Genomic DNA, 18,190 nt, shown 5'->3' with positions numbered 1-18,190 from the left:
TCAAATCAAATCAAATCAATACAAATAAATACTTACAAATCATTTTTCATTCAAAATGTGTGGAATTTGCTAACAGTAGTGACATTCCTTACGTCCAGTTTATCAAATGTTTTATTATTTCTTCTGGGCCTTGATGTAGCCTCTCAGTCAGTGGATGAAGAACCACTGTTCATCAAAAACAGTGGTTTTACAAATGTTACTTGTTTTACAAAGTAGTTTTATTTTCTAAAAGTTTGATGTTTTCTCATAACCGTAATATGGCTTTTGCTCAAATTGTGTCTTTACAATCATTCTAAACTATTTTTTGAAATCTTGTAATCTTTTAAATAAATTCAAAGAGTTGATTGGTTTATGGAGGGCTAAAAGTACAAAATTGATATGAATAAATACATCATCAAATAAGTAAAGAATTAAAGGTGTCATTAATTAAATAAAAGTGGAAATAATTTATTAAATGCATAATTAAGTAACACGTATCATTAACTCATAATTAACTTATTTAAAAAAGCATATTTATTTATATTCATGGTCCCTGTGCTTCAGTACATCATGAATAGTGATGTTGACCGACAGTCGGGTATCCCTGAATGTATTTTGAATTAAATCTCGTGCAGAAATGATGAAGCAAAGCAAGTAACATTTTGAAATCCGACTGTTTCAGTGTCACCAAACACACCTTTTTCTTTAAGGCATGAATGTAGTGGCGTAATCTTCAAATATCTGGTTGTCAAGAGCCTAATGGCAAAACTACTCCAACATTTTTGGAGACGTCAGGTCCCAATAACAACCACTGGACCAGCATATCGATGTTGTTCTTGGACATCAGGAAGAATGATGTTAAGCCTACTCTAGAAATATTTAAATTATCAGTTTTCAATTCCATTCAAATACTTTATTGTCCCACAAAGGGAAATTAGTTTAGCAGCAGGGCAACAATAAGAGTAAACAAAACTATAATAAAAAGCCACAAGACAGTTATTTGCCATTAAGGAGACGGGTTGCAGCAGGGATGAATGGACTTTTGGACTTCCTCACAGGTACTCTAAAACGACGGCCAAAGGGCAACAAGTCAAACTCACTGCGAAGTGGATGGTTAAAACAATTACTAATAACACGAGCCTTCCTCAGCACACGTTTGTTATAAATGGACCAAAGTGCCGACGCCAACGGGATTTTGCTGGCAGTTTTTACCAAAAGTCCCAACTGATTCTGGAAATCTACTAAAATTCAATTAATTAATAAATAACACAATCTATGTGGGTTTTTTCTTCTGTGAGCAGTAAGACTAATGTATACATCTATAATGTCTTTAAGAGACTTCTACTGAACAGTTGCTTAATCAGTGATATTTAAGTTAATATACTGGTGTACAGTTCTTTACCACCTTCTTCCAAATCAATACAGGTTGTATAACCTTTGATGATAATTTGACAGTAATGGGCCTTTTATAGCTGAGCATCTTGCCAGAGAATTTTAAAGGAGCGTAGACTATTAGGTGTATTATGTGCTTTTTATTATTAAAAAAAGAAAAAACTGGCAACAACACCCAGGCCTGGATCAAACTTGGTACAGTTACACTTTGGAGTTTCAAAGAAAGCACGGATACAGTTATTTATTACTAACAATTTGGTACCACAAGAAATGCCTTAAGAACGTGTAACTTCAAAGAAACAATAGAATGTAAAGGCTATTAATTGTAAACAGAAATGAAGATGAAAATTACCGGAAAGGTGAGGCAACAATTTACCTCAAAGGAAAGAATGGCCATATTCATATTCATTCGTATTCATGATCATATTTCTCTGGATGTAACAAGCAAATGTCTGGAAGGATTCGCCACTCTGTGCCATCTGTGACCATCCTTCACCCTCTGTTAATTCTGTAGTATAGTAAAGGCGCACCAGGTACCAAATAAATCCTTGAAAACTGATAAATTTTAAACCCTGTGATGATCATTATGAAATGTGTGAATATGTTAAGTTTGAGTTACACAGACAACAACGGCATTTGTTTTGTGAACTATCCTCATCCATGCAGTTTCCATATACACTGTGTGCTGTTGATGCATTTCATTTATCTGGCTGTTCCAGTTGAGAGTGACATCACTCTTGGGGTGACTACTTTGTTGCACTGCACAAAAAAAGGAAGCAACCAAACTCATGAATAGAACCCAGTTATTGTTGTAGGTGTGGCTTGTTTAACGAGTCACATTGTAACAGTAGTAATACAGAATGAAAGTTTTAGTTTGCTAATGTTGTTGGTGCACTGTTGCCATCTTGGACTGTTGTGTCACTGTGCTCCAACAGGAACAAGTGCTCCAGTTGAAAATTCTTCATTTCAACTTCAGATATAAGTCCATCCTCAGAAGACTGGGCTCCAGATTCAAGTAGGAACCAGCAAGTATGTGGGAACAAACTTGGTACTGAGGAACACACACTGCAAGAAACATTTCTGCACTGAAGCAACGGCTTTAACTAGAAAACTGGGCTGTGTGTAGTCCATCAGGTTTGATCCAGACTGAGGCCAGTATATCTGTCCTTTATGGACCACTTGCAATCCTAATATATGCATGTATGATCACATCCCACCCAGCACCCTTACTTTGGTTTTAACAAATCAGTAGATGTCAGTATAAGCCCTTTCAATGCAGAAAATAACAAAGCTGTAGCTGAAAATTGAAAATGCCACAGCTGAAGTATCATTTAAAACAAATATGTTTACATTCATCCACCGTGAATTTTCAGTGGTGCTCAGGACCGGGCTTTGCCTCCTGCTGAGCATTCACACATAGCAGACAGATTTAGATGCACCCACAAGACAAGTAAGGAAGAACCCACATTAGATTAATGAACCTGAAGCGACACACTGCCATTGCATGTGAGTGCCTGAGCAATAGAAATGCAGCCACGAACAGCAGTCGTGCTGTTCCCAACCACCTACTGGAATGATGACTCACTGGTGTTCTTTCCTTAGACATACGCAGTTGAGGCAGTTTAAAAAAATATGGTAGTTCTTTAAAACAGGGTCAGTGATTTTTTTTCTCTCTTTTTTTGGATGAATGCTTATGCAATCAAACTGAGTCCATATTTGTTTTTACCTCCGTGCGGGAACAAGGCTGGCCTCAGGGGCAGAGGGACAAGTCTGGCTTGGGGGACATTTTTCTTTCCTTTTTTCCCCAGCTCCGGTCACCTCTGAGCTTTGACAGAACAACACTGCCAGGAACGATGGAGGCCGAGCTGTGATCTAACAACAGCTGACACACTGGTGGGGAGTAGCTGTGAACAAACCACTCTGCTACTGCAGCCGCTCCACCAGCCTCAGTCCCATTCTCCCATCTGGAAAGCGCCTCATTGTTTACAGATGCAGCAATGCGGAAAAGGAAAATATCTGCACTCTCCCAGGTTTAATTTCATCTCAGCCCATTTGCCTATTGTGGCTCATCTGCCTCAAACCTGAGCGTGGCTGTAATAGAACTCTGTCGCCCTCAGCTGTACCACCTCTCTGCCGCTCAGAGAAGGGGGCTAAGGCTGCCTGAGCAGCCACAGAGAGGCATTTATCAGTGTCAGACACACCACACAGAGGACTCACTGCAACACAGTTGTCAGCATAATTTGGCTGCCTCATAATCTCAGGCTCTGCAGCCCTGGGGATTATTCAACTTTTTACCTCTATTCAGTGGCAAGTAATATCTTTCTGTGTTTCGCTACACGGTGCAGAGGGCTATCTGAGCCCAGAGCAGGGTCCACTTTGTGTTTGAAATGTCTGCCCAGTGGAGAAATGATTGGCATTTAGAGATGAGGAGCAGCGCAATTATAACATAGTCGGATAGTCAAAAAAAAAAGAGAGAGAAAATTTATATAAAACCACATGAGGGCAAATTGAGATGAGGTTACTACACGACGTATGAGTTTCCTCGATTGTACACACTGAAGTGAAAATGATAAATCAACACCCGTGCAAAATATGCTGATTTAATATCACAATCATTTTGTTAAAGCCTTTTTTAAGTAAACTCTACCAGAAAAAAACCCTAAAAAGACACTCAAAGCAACTTAACAGGTTTGCTCAGGTAACCATCCTCTTTTGGTCAGCAACAAACAGGCAGGGTTAATAGGTGGTTATATATAGTGATATGCTATGAGAGACTGCTTTTTGGGTCGCCTACCTTCTCTCCCTCTCACTAACATGTCATGGTCGGCGGCTGGTGTCCAGCTGATCGACAGAGCCAGAAATCTTCTTTTGATTAGGTTCACCCGTGGTTGGCATGTCTAATGGGATATGCTGGATGAAATATCTGGCTGACTTTTATCAACCTTTACTCAGAAGTGTAAATTATTTACAATCTATAAAATTTCAGCAACAGAGGTGACTGAAGAGAAATTCTATTGGCTGTGATTGGCTGCTGTGTGTTATCTCTTACTCTCACTTGGGTTTTCTTCACTTTTGTCTAACTGCTTCAGTGGAAACTCAGCTGACCTCAACATCACTATTCTCCGGGAGCTCAATGCAGATGTTTAGGCATGACATGGTACACAAAGATTTTCAGCGTCACTATACTTAAAGAATAGAGGTAGAGTTGATATTCTTAGCCATAATATTATATTACACCTAAATGAAAGTAATTGTAATTTCGAGCTGGTTTATGTAGCATTATAATAACATTTAAGCATCTTTTAAAATATCCAGCATTATGCAGTTCAATGGCGAATCTTTTTGTGGGTAAAAAATTAATTATGGTGAAACTATATGTTGTGATTAGCTCTAATGTTGTCTCTGTGTTTGTGTTTTATATCGCTACGGGCTGGTGAGGATGTAAAAAAACATGAAATGCTATATGTTGGAACGATTACAACAATTAACTGATATTGCAGTGACTATAATAAATCTGTAAAAGAATTCAATACAGCTTTGGCTGGCCTGTGACACTAAGCTGTGTAGTCACAGAGCCTGCAGCTTGGAGCCTACAGCGAGGAGACACTCTGTAAGAAGGTGTGTGTGGGGAGGTGGAGACCTCCAAGGAGTCCTGCCTGGAGACTTTAGGCTGCTTATGAACATTTCTTAAACACAGCTGGGGGCTGGGTTATATAGTGCCTTAGACATTAACAGTAAAGTCTTAAAATGATTTTGAAAACTTACAGGTGTTCACTGAAAAGAATGCAAGAGTGTTCTTATCTCCTAGAATTAGTTAAAAGCCTAAAGCAACATTTTGGGGATGTTAGAGGGAGGTGATTGACTTGTAGCTGGCTACTGAGAAAAGACAAATATAACATGCTACATGAGATTAAATAAATCACACTCTTCTTCAATACGTGCTTACTAAAAATATGAAAATTTAAAACACTGGTCTGCTGCAGTACAGTGAGTTTGTGTATGTTTTTTTTCTTCTTCTTTTTACTTTGCCATACACAATTTTGTGCATTAAAAACATTGGAGCTAGACAACTGACTGCTAACAAAGTTTTGCTAATAATTAGCTATTATGCTAGTCAATTCATTAGCTTAGTTACTACCAATTCAGTTCATTCAAACCAATCATGTCACTTTTGTGGAGCAAAAGAGAAGCTTTAATTGCTTCCTCTGAATTCACCAAAGTAGACACATAATGCTAAATATTTGCTTAGATGAATTTGGATTTCTCAAGCAGGCGTTAATGCTGCAAATGTTGTCAGTCTTTAGCCTTCAGGGGAAGCTAGCAGCTTTGTGAAAAGGCTCATGGTAATCAATGGTGTATTTTTAGTGTGCACACATACAGTATTTTAAGTCATGTAGTTTTAGTAGTCATGTTGAGCTATTACAGCTGTGCTGGTGTTTTTCCTACTCCACTGAGAGCACGTTAGTTCTTAAAACTGAAGTCGATTGTAAGCTCAGTTGCTGAATAACCTCATTTTAAGTTCTATTCTTGGTAATCTTGAATTTTAACCAAGCAGTCCTTTTAAGCAAAGTAGGTGACTCACAAATGTGTCAAGAGCATTGCAAATCAGGATTTCATGGTGGTAGTGAAAACATAAGTGATGGGAGGGTTTTTTGTGTGTTCCACAGTTTTTTATGTAACGCTCCCTGTGGGCCTTACCTGAGCCGGGGTTGTGTTTAGCTGTATTGGAGGATGTGTGAGAGGTGGAAGTTGAGACCACCCTCTGGTCTGAACTCATGTCCTGCCCCAGTGATGAGCTGGACTTTCTTGGCTTCTTGTTTTTCAGGTGCCGTAGGGAGTTCTTCTCAGGAGGTGGCAGTGGTCGTTGGGGCCTGGACGTGGCGTTGACCTTCAACCAGGCTTGGGCCTTGTACTCCACAATCTCTCCGTAGTTAGCTCGTGTCACACGGCACTCGTATAGACCTTCATCGTTCTTGCTGACTCTGGAGATCTGCAGCTTGTGTGAGATGTCATTGCCCTGGACTTTCACAGTCTGTTAGAGTAATTAAAAAAGAACAGAACATTTGATAGCACGATGAATACCACAAGTTGCTTGCACAACACATAACTCTCACACTCTGGGTTTTCCCCAAAATTTGACATGAACATATCCTAATTTTACTTTTCGAATGTGGAAATAATAAGATTAAAAAAATAAAATCACAAATTCAGTGTCATTTATTCTAATAAACTGTACTTTTTTTGTATAGTTTATTTTTGTACCCGTACTGTCAAACAAACTGATTTGTTTGACAGTACGCTTTATTTCACGACCATCCATTTTCCTAAGGTTGATGGTAAATAATTAAGCGCCAAGGACGAAAACATCTGTCAAGTCTACGAACCACTCTAAAACCCACAAATGTGCATTTGTTAATAAGGGGTGAAGGAGTGATTCTGTACGGCTCTGAGAGCAGGGCAGCAAAGTCAGCCAAGCGCGTTAATCACGGCAGTTCAACTAGTCGTATGGGTGGCACACATGACAGGCAGATTCTTGCTCGGCTCATTTCACAACCCTCTTTCTCCTTATACTGACGTATAATTTTTATATACTTTTAAAGGACAGACATATCGCTATGTTCTCTCAATCAAGACAAAAAAGCACTTCCGATTAGGATTAAGGTAAAAGCTTTTTTCTTGGTTAAATATTGAAAACGTCAGTATACTGTGATCCGTGTTTCAATTCATGGTTAACATGGACGAGTACACACACTTTCGGTATGAACATTTTGTGATTTTGCAGACTGAGTTTAATGAAAAACGTTTTTATGTTGATGAAAAACAATTTTGGTGGCGTCTAAGAGAAGCGGTTTTATATGCTGGTAAAAGCGTAGAGTCAAGAGCTTTGTGCAGGCACATGTACATTTTCCATCTTCTGATTCAGATGACATTATCACAAAGAAAAAAAAAACACTGTCAAGTTCATTATGGGACTGGACATCATTTGCATAGATGAGATAGAGTATGTTTCTTTCTTGGCTTTAGGGAGCACTTCACAATGGAAAATAGCCTCTGGGAAAAAAAATGACATTTTTACTTCAGTGCTAACAAAAAGGTAAATCAAAGACTAAATGCCATCCCTACAACCAATCTGTTCTGAAAGCACTGCAACAGAAAAAAGAACAACACTGCTACATCTGTTGCTACATTTCTATGCTTCAGTCCCAGTACAGGGATGAACAGGATGGTATCGCTGTTTTTGTGTTGCTGTTTTATTTTAAGAATGACACATACTCAGTCATATGCTACAATCAGCTTAATTGGGTATTTTAGAAATGTTATTGTGGCAGTTTTGCTTCAGAAGCTGTGCCTGCGCTAAATATTAACAATCAAAATTGTCGGCCATGACACCTTTTCACAGGACGCAAATGTATACTTGCATGCAGTCAGCAGACATTAACAAAACTTCAAATATACTTACTAACACTGACACTGTATGGGGAAACATAACATGTCCGGGTCACAGATTCTCTGTGTAGTTATACTGGCTCAACCTTCTTGTTTGAGACTTTTTTTGTATTCCAGTTCTCAATTTGAGACTCATAATTTGAGTACCTTTTTCTCTGATTGGCTGCTTCTTAAACAGGCCACTTGGATGCCTGAGCTTTTGACTCACTTTCACATAAAATGACCCCATAATTTGACACTTTGCCAACTTCTACCATAAGTATTAACCACTACACATAAGAGCACACACATACTTCAGAGTATGTATATGACAGAATGTAAGAAGAGACATAATAAGTTCCCTTTAATAATAACACATTAATTACTGAAATGAAAGAATATTTAAATACTCGTCTTCTGCTAGAAGACTGTCATACAGGCAAGGACCGTGTATAACACAGAAAATCACTGACCCAATTTCTAAGAAACCAGCATCTACAAACTTCGCTTGATCGTAAATCTGTCACTTTCCATTACACATGCCTGCCTGAGTGTCTGAGGGCTCCAATGAGGTCATTTAGAGGAAGGCTGTGTGGTGCACTGGGCACAGAAGGCGCATACAGAGTGTCAGGAAAAGGGGCGGAATAGTTGGTGGAGCATGAGCGCAGGGAGGGAACCACTTTGACAGTAATAATACACTGCCACTGATTTCACTGATTAGCTCCTTTCTCTGGTTGAAGGTGTATTATTCGAGAAAATCAGCTGCTGTTGTGTTTGCTCGGAATGAAACACTGCCAACTTTGGTCACGACGGCACATGGCCGAGAAGCAATGGCCTACGTGATGTGTTCTTGTACTTACACTTATTTTCGTCCCCTCGTCATCAGGATCGGGCTCTTGTATCATCTCCATCTGGAAATGCAGAGAAAGAGAAAGGGAGCATGAGCAAAGTATAGAAACCTGCCACTTTCAGGACATGTTTAGAGATACATTTTATGCGAGTCCAGTGTCAGAAACCCTAAAACCAACTCTGACAGTCCTACGACAACCTTGAGAGACGGCATGATCTATGCACCGAAGGCTATAAATCTTTCAAAACCACATCAACACACAGCGTACGGACTGAGTGACTGCATCGCTACTGTTCTGTCTTTAAAAGTAAATGCCACTCTTGCCACTGTTTCTGATTTATTTTTAGATTTTCTGAGTGCTTCTGTGGAGAAATTAAAGATAGCTTCCAGATGCTGCTGTGAATTTAGTGGGAAAAGAAAAGAAAAGCGGTTCAAACGAGGATGCTGTGTAACAAATGAACAGCTTCCTGAGACAAATCACACCTCAAAACCTCTATCAGCTTCTGCAGTGAAAAGTAATACCGCCTAGGAAAACTTATGACGAATAATAAAATGTCAGACAGCCGAGAATAACTTTTCACAATGGCACAAAAAACAGTGAACAGCAGTGTGGCTCCTGGGCTTACAAAATGCCTCTGTTTGAGCATAATTCTAGCATGGTGGCAAGCACTAAGCCTACAGCCTACATCATGGACTGAGCATTGATTTTAGAGGCTATAATTTATTTATCCCACATCGGATGCCAAATGGATGCGTGCCTGGAAAAAAAAAAGAAGCAAATAAAAAAAGAAAAGCCTGCTGACTACAAAGCTGAGGAGGAGCAAGAGCTGCACAATACAGAATGAGTTTCTCCAGAGGACATAGAAGCTATTGGCTCCACAGTTCAGACAAAAAATGAAGGGCAGGAGGAGTGAGGGATAAGATGGCTACTTATAAGCATTTGCTGCAGAGAGCGTTCCTTCAAGTGCTGTAATTACCTCAGAGGAACCAGGGCGCTTTTCTCTAGAGGATGTGCAGTAGACAGGTGATTAATGAGAAGAATTAGGAGCCATAGCTTTCTCTGCCTGCATGTATGCACGGCTCCTACATTGTGACTTCACAGATAGACTTGGCATGCTCTATTGTAACAAGAAGATGTCTTTAACGACGAGGCACGATTAATTGTCCTCAGCCTCAATGTTGGGACTGGTTCAAGTCATCAATTTCAGCCCCTGCTTTTTACAAACCACTATAACGGTGGTTATATGGGCTGCGTGTGCAGTCTATATATGTCACCTGAGGAAGATCAAGTCAGACTGTGAGCAGAAGAAAAAGGCTCTGCTCTGCCATACCAGGGAGGCTGCTGTGTTCAGGAAACATGGTGGATGAAGAATGATTTAATGACTTCTCCAATATTTGATCGTGGAATCTCCTGTAGGGATAATCAACTCACAGTTGAATTCTGTAACTATGTAATGTAAAATCACTTCTTCCTTGTTTTAATTTGTATCCCTTGTTGGGGATATCCATATTCTCATTGTTCCGCTTTCTAGAATTATTACTTAATGTCCAATATTAGCTACCAGCCTAACCACTCATCAGCAAATTTCCATGTCCTGTCTGTCTTGTCTCAGCCCTGTTTTTTCATCATTCTGCCTTTGTCATCCACTCACCTCTGCTGAACACGTGGACACTGCATCCTTCAAACTAATAAGTACAGTGATCACCCAACTTTTTATCAGGGGTTCGTTTAAGACTCTGCGTCTCTGATAGTATGGCACTATGGAATTGGCAACTTGCACATCGGGAAACGTATCAGTATTGAAAGACTAGCTTCAATTAATTTCAAATAAACATGGGCTTTTAGCTCATCCATCTCTGCATAAAAATCTATGTCACAAAGTGTGGACATAAAATGATTGCTATGAAATTTTAGCTTCATATACTTCAAATAATTTTATGACATTTCAAGCCATTTTTCACACACTGAAACCTGAAGCAGTGTTTAAACATGAATATCTCTAAAACTATTAAAGATAAAACCTGGAAATTTTCACTGGCCTTTCTTATGATCAAAATTAAAATATGTGAAATATGGGGGCCAGTAGATTAAAAATGTCTGATAACTGGCTACTTAAAATATGAAAAAGTCCAGCACTCCTGCAAAGTCCCATATTTGAGCACACACTAATAATAACACCACTTGCTTCTAGCAGAGCTATGTTTATAAAGTGACTTTTGACCTTTACACAGTTCTAAAAAAATGTTTACAATGCATTTCATATTCACCTGTTCTCATACACAGTAGATAAATCATGGCATGTTGTTACCAGCCATCCAGAGACACTTGAAATTCACAGCCGAGGACACTCTGGCATGTGGCAGGGCCAAGCATTAAACACCAACCCAGAAAATCAAGTTTTCAAAATGTAAAATTTTAACTCAAGCCACAGTCTTTTTTGAAACCTCACCTCTTTTGGTGCTCAGCTCTTTTTTGTTTAAACCAAACCAAACAGAAGCGATGGAACGAAAAATGAAAGGATAAACATTCACACAGCGTCTCGTGCGGCTTTTCTTCTGATGGTTTCTAAAGTTAAAGCTAATAAACTGTTCCTGACTGCCTTCATTCCTCTTGCCTCGTTTGAACTGTTTAACATTCACACACAGTATAATCATCAGATATAAATTAGCAAAAAGTCTGACAGTGTGATCAGTCTTATCCTCTGTAAATAGGAAAGCCACAGATTGGGATGAGTAGATTTTGACAACTGTAAGGTTTTTACCCAGGCGCATGAGTTGAAAAGACATACCATATGAAACATTTTCTTTTGGAGCTCAAGCTTTGCAGCACTGACATTAGGAAGACCTAAAAATTAGTATCTTTATCATCATTTGCAATATTCTGTTCTGATTGATCAAAGCTTTCTGCAATAACATCTTTAACTACTGATAATGAAGTCTATGAAATCAGCCTACTTCAGTTTTTTGATTTTGACATTATCTTTATCAGTCTTTATTCTTCTTTGGCTAACTGAGGAAAACCACTAAGGGTGAAGCACTTTATAATCCAAATTAACTGTGAATTTACACATACTGAACAGTTCTTTAAATTTCATATTTTCCCAATAAGATAAGAAACTATGCAGCTGTTTTCCCAGGCAAAGCCCACATATAACACAATCATGGTAAAATACATTACACACCTGCATGCTAGCAAAATTAGCTTCAGCTTTCAAGGCAACAGCTAAAGTTACCTATTAAATAGCCACAGAACTGAGTCAACAATTTAATCATGGTTCTGAATAGAGCTTTACATACGGTTCCTTCTGTTCACATTATAACCTTCTTCTTCAGGTGTTGTCAATCAGTAGTTCAATGGTGACATTATAATTTACTTTGAGTCTATCCACCGTTAATTCTGTGTAGTCTCATCTTATCTTAAGTGCAGAGTCTTAGAGTCTCCCTGTTTGCTGGCAGACAGTGTTTGGGTTCGTCTTATCGCTCTCTGGTGATGATCTATTGAAAGCACTCCCTTGCTTGTGGATGTAAGAGGTCAACAGCATGTGTGACAAGCCACAACAGACTGAATGCTCAATTTCTGATCAGAAGCCACCATATGCCTTACAGCCATACTACTCTGAGCACGCCTCTATGTCAGATCTTGGAAGCCAAGGTTGGGGCTCTTTACTGCCTGAATGGGAGGTTGTTTGAGACTACAAGGTAAACTTGGAGTGGCTGTGGCTCATTGGGTTGACCAATTGGAAGGTTAGTGATTTAACTCCCAGCTGCCCTAGTCTGTTTGCTGATTAGACCTTGAGCATCTTGGTTTGTGTAGGATGTTGAAGCCAAATTGCCAGAATCTGTTAAAGAATAAGCTTGACAGAAAGTTTTTAAAAGAATTGAATAATGTGCCGTGAGAGCTCAGTTGGGATAGAAAAGCACCACTGAAGCATCAGTCTATCTAGATTAGACATCTGGTCAAATCAGACCAGTTCGATTCTGCGTCATCACAAGTCCGAATACTAATCACAGAAAGCAGAGCCACAGGTGTTTTTAAAAAGAGGAATTTTTTTACACAGCTTTTCCAAACACCCTAGTTTCTACATTACTGTACTTTGCACACAGAAACAAAGTTATTTACCCAAAACCAAACACTACCAAGGTCAAACTTACGAGCCCTTCTGAGGCTAATAGTCAATGGTGGACCCTTTTTGCTTCATTCTTCAGTCAGTTATTGTAATTTTAAAGGGTTTCACAGGTCTGCTGAGCAGTTCCACCCATAGTCCTTTGGTGAATCTCCCAAACTCCAAATTTGATGGGTCTTTGGTATTAATCTGCACCTTCAGTTCACAGAAAGTAAACTGAGGCCACTCGGTAACAATCACTTTGGTCTTCTAGAGGTAGTTCTTTACCAGTTATTCACATCCTCTCTCTTCCAAGCTTGTTCTGTACTCTGTGGCATTCTTTGAATTTATCAGTGATACTCATCACTTCAGTTCTTGACACTTGGAAATGCTGTGATAACTTTGTGTATCCATCTCCTTCTTAGCGCATATCAACGATTCTTTTTTTCTCATGTCTAAACTGATTTGTCTGGTTTTGGCATGAGGTTTTGTCACTTGACATGTCAAACCCTTGCCAACATTTTAAATTGAAAGTTAACTTACAGTTTTAACTTGACTTTACGAGCTTGAAGTATTACACAGTGAAAGCACAATTATACAGCAGGGGTTTCTGCTATGGCTAAATTCTGCTTCTGCTATGGCCAGTGTTTCAGAGGACTAATAATACTGAACCATGTCATTTCTCTATTTTTAAAATAATTCTGTTATTGTTATGCTAAGAAAACTAGCATTTTTAGAAATATTATGTGGAAAATCACTTGCAAATGCAGACATTTTGACAAAAACGTAAAATTTCATAGTTAGCCTAATAATTTTGTCCTCATCTGTACATGAGTCAGTCTAGCTTGATTGGTAATACCAGTTCTTACAGACACCTTTCCCTCCACACTGAACTATGTAAAAATAAATAAATAATTTTAAAAGGATTTCAGATTTTGTGTTCTTGGCACATTGAGATATGATGAATAGCACCTTAATGTCTGCAGTTTCAACAATGTGCAAACAGCCACTTTAAACAGATATGTAAAAAAACGTTGTTATATGGCACTGACAAATCTCACAAGGTAAACATTGTGACTATTATATATAGCTCATATATTATATTTATGTAGAACCAATAATGCATTTCAAAGGATTCTTTTTTTTAAATGTACAAAAACACTTTGAACAAAGCCACAGATGTGAACATGTACTGCTACAGAATTTCATCAGGATTAGAGAATTGCATGCATGTTTGGCTTTATATAAACTGTGTAACATCGTAAGAAGACAGCATCACAATCCAAAGACTGATCACAGAAAACAGAACCATCTTCTTTGACTTTGTTTGGGAGAATAAAAGAAATGACAAAAATCTTTTTATGCATCTTTTTTATTTGTTTTCAGGACAATACATCTCTGCACTGACTCTTGGTCAACTGAATGTGCTGTCCTTGTTCACATATTAAGAAAAATCTATGTCTGGGTTCACCCCATCTTTCAGATATTTTGAAATATTTTATCCAAACTGACTTACTTTATGAGCGTGAACCCATTAGTCACCCAGTGCTGTACAAGTGCAATTAAGTAATTGTGACATAATTAATGTCCAATATCAATTCAGAATCCCTGCATTTATCACCTACTGTAAAAAGACATTTGTCTGGCACTAAGATGTTGCTGTGCATGTCAAATAAAAGGAAACCTTTCAAAGAGATTAACTATCTGTGCTGCCTTTAACTGTTTCAACTTATCTGAATGTCTACCTGACAGATGTTCTCTGAAGTAAGTTTCCAGCCTGACAGCAATGCAAAAGTTTTCCCTGACACTGTCGGGATAAACCTCAATTATTTTCCCATTTATATTTCATTTCTTTCACATGGGTGCCTTCTGAGCCAAAGCCGCGGTCATTCACGAGTATCTCAATTTCAATCGCTTGTCTTTTTATTGCAAAACCCTTCCACCATGACACTCTGCCATTCTTCATGCAAATCTCAAATTGACTTCTTGTAAAATGTGCTCTGCAATTATTGTGCATCAAAGAAGCTTCATTGACTTTTTGAAACTAAATTAATGTCACATGAAGAAAAATGGTCATCATTTAAAGCGAAATACAGACTAGCCCACCCATCGCTGCGGCTGTGATTGCATTGCACCTCTTACTATGATGGGACAATATCTCATTTTAGAGCCCTGACCCTGCATGATAGACATGCACCCGCAAAGAAAACATATTCAGGCAACAAAATATTAAATGAGTTTACCCAGCAATCATAAGCTTTACAAACACAAACAATCTAAGAAGGTTAAACTCAGGCCGTGGACTTCATATGACATATTAAACCCTTTAATCTCAGGCTATACCACATGCTGTGGGGAAAAGCCTCTCATAACCAGTCTGCAATTTATAACTACAGCTTAGAAGTAGTATTGAAATACACAGAAAAATAGCCCTAAACCGATCTTTATATATGACATTAAAGTACAACATATCACCTAAATGCTTCTGTGATGTATATCCAGTCACTCTTATGAGTAAAGCCACTTTTCTTAATCAGCAGGGAATGTCACTCTTGCTAAGTCATTATGCTAATAATTACCTCATAATTACTTCAAGACTGTTCAAAACTAGTTAAACTTCATGTAAAACAACTGCTCTCCCCACCTGAAAAAGTAGTCAAGTATGCTGTTGGTGCAAGCTGAACTACAGTCCCAAGTTAAGCAACATTTAGCATTCTTGTTATTAAATGTGCACTGGTGATACGTTCTGAATAGGCAGAACTTGTCACCACTGTAAGTGAAAATCAACAAAAAGTGAAACTAAATATGTGAAAGCATCTGTACATGCTAGCTCTCTGACATACCTAGCCTTAGCTAAATCGACACAGTGTGTGTGCTGTTGGTGCTTTTTGCACTTTTATTGGATTATGTAATAAATAATTTGTGGTATAGCTATTCCAAATAAGGCATGCTTAAGTTTTACTGTGTATAATTCTAGTATTTTGTTTTTTTCTGGGATGGATGTTGTGTGTGCTCAAAAGCACCTTTACAGTTTATTGATGCAGCTTACGAACTTCATTTTTCCTGCTTGCTTCTTCATCAGCAGACATTGTAAAAATGGTAAATAAATATTAATATAGCATTTTTTTTGTCACAAAGCATTTTCACAACACAAGCTGCATTCAAGACATTTTACTTTTACACCAGTGGATGCATCAGTACACATGTGGACTGGACTAGTAGAGGACCCGATCTACTTTCGAGCCACAGCTTCACTACTGCATACAACTGACTTCTTCCGACGCCTACGCGAACACCTTTAACGATCCCTTATGTGTCAGGAGTATTGGAACAACTGAGGTTGAAGCTCACTAAACACTGTGACTCTGTGGCTTTTCAACCCCAAAACATGCTACATCAAAGATTGGTCCACACTAATGATTGGGTCCCTGCCACAAACACAGTAATATAGTGTATATGGAAGTGCTAAGGTGACTGCTGTGAATTATACATCAGATAAAACATCCTCTGACTAAGTGGATGGCACAACACAGAAGAGTTACCTCACCAGTCCAGGACTGTGCGTCTACAGTCTCATGGCCACACTAACAGTGATGAGGATACGCAAATCCTGGACAGGAAGCAACACTGGTTTGAGCGAGGAATCACGTAATTTACTTGGAAGAGGAATATCTGAACTGTGTAAGGGTCCAAAGGATATATTGGTCACCATAATACTGTAACTGGAGCCACAGCACAACTCTCTGTGAATAGTCTTCATGGCTATTGATCAACAGTGATGATAATTTGTACATCAATGATCATTAAATGATTATAAAACCGACCTCACAGCTTTCAACATGCAAATGTAGTCTTTATAACGTCGAGGAAACCTGCAGTGGATTAGTGACACAAAACATTTCACCCATGGAAAACACGACATTCAGATGAACCAACTCAACTCTCTGGCATCTGAGCAATATTCCCACCAAGGTAGGACTGAAAATCCGTAAGATACAATGACACATCCATTGTGTCATTGTATCTTACATGCCTGTCTTTTTGCTGTTTTGTGCTAATCACAAGTGCCTTGCAAAGTGACTAGTGGTCGACTGTATGTAAAATAAATAGGGGTGCATATGACTCATAAGCTCAGCATTTCTGATCTATCGATTGGTGTCTACAATAAGCACATTTTTCTTTCCTTCCTGGAAGAAGATACGATGATCTGGATTTGATTTATCTGGTCTTTTGTACATCTGTAAATACTGCCCCCGTCCCAAAAAACAAGCAAAAAATATATAATGATGGAAGAATTCTCAAACATGTTTGCTGTATTTCAAATATCCTCATGCTTTAAAAGCTATAATAACACTCTCTGACTGAGTTCGATCCATTCTGTTTGTGTTAAATGTGTCTTTCGTAATATGACTGACTAAATGTGCACAATGTGACATAATGTCAGGGTATTTCCTATGCTGCACCACTGGAGAAGGATAGAAAATGTATCAAAGACCCGAAAGAGCAAGGCTTTCTTTGTAGAGCCGCCATTTGCACTGACGTTCAATAATGATTCAGGGAGAAATCCATCATGGACTGGAGATGATAGAAAAGTCTCTTCAATGACAGCGACAGGAAATACACAAGCATTCAATGGAGCAACATGAGGATATGTTTTGTGTAACACAAACAGAATTCACACTTTGGAACTAATAATATGCCCTTGCACTAGGGCTGTTCGATATAACGATATATATCAGGATATGAGATTTTGGTAACATGTAAGTAACATGTCTGGGGTTGTACATTTGCAAAATGCAGCTCAGCGTGAGAATATAGTAAAGGGCTTTTTGACTCGATGATTCTATTTCTTTTTGTCGCTTTAAAGAGATAGTAACTAACAAGACAAGCAGACTTGCTACAGAAATAGAGATAAACTAAAGACACGAATGGACCCAAATCTGCACATCACATTACAAATCTCCAAACTCAAGCTTGAACCGCAAGGCACGTGATTGTCTTGAAAGTAAATGCCTGTCTAAAAATACAATTCATCTGACAAAAGAATAAAAAGGAGTCTTGAATATGTATGACACCTTGTGATCGTTGTGTTGGATGGATTAGATGACATCGTTTGTATAACTGAATTCACACAGAAAACGTTGTGTAAAAAGTTGAACACATGATCCTTTGTTTACAATGCATTTGGACTTTTTCAAACTCAGCAAAGAGACGTGTTGTAGTAGGTATGATCGGATTTCTGACATCTGAATAGTCATTAAAAAACCTATATATTTCTTATTTTTGCTTGAAGAGACCATCCCTGTAGCTACAGTCTCCATGTACAACGTAACATTTCATTCCTACAAAATGTTGGTAAGATATATCTGGAGTAAGTTCTTTATAAAGATTTATATTTTTCAGGGGCGAGTAATGTTTAAAACATAACATTACAATGAGC

The 18,190-nt window shown here is 38.5% G+C and overlaps 1 protein-coding gene across 1 annotated transcript in view; it reads right to left on the bottom strand.

Annotated features, from left to right (window-relative positions):
• The window catches only part of vstm2a (V-set and transmembrane domain containing 2A), a 108,418-nt gene that overhangs the window by 23,003 nt on the left and 67,225 nt on the right, over window positions 1–18,190 (bottom strand). Inside the window, exons 3-4 of the mRNA XM_005752786.2 lie at window positions 8,658–8,708; window positions 6,070–6,403 (exon numbers count right to left, since the gene is read on the bottom strand). Coding sequence (XP_005752843.1) covers window positions 6,070–6,403; window positions 8,658–8,708 — 385 coding nt within the window. The remainder of the gene's footprint in view (window positions 1–6,069; window positions 6,404–8,657; window positions 8,709–18,190) is intronic.

This window comes from Pundamilia nyererei, unplaced genomic scaffold, assembly GCF_000239375.1.
Source record: "Pundamilia nyererei isolate P.nyererei 1_Seehausen unplaced genomic scaffold, PunNye1.0 scaffold00380, whole genome shotgun sequence".
Classification (NCBI taxonomy): Eukaryota; Metazoa; Chordata; class Actinopteri; order Cichliformes; family Cichlidae; genus Pundamilia; species Pundamilia nyererei.
Note: the sequence above shows the minus strand (reverse complement) of the source record. Positions and strands in the feature narration are given on the sequence as shown.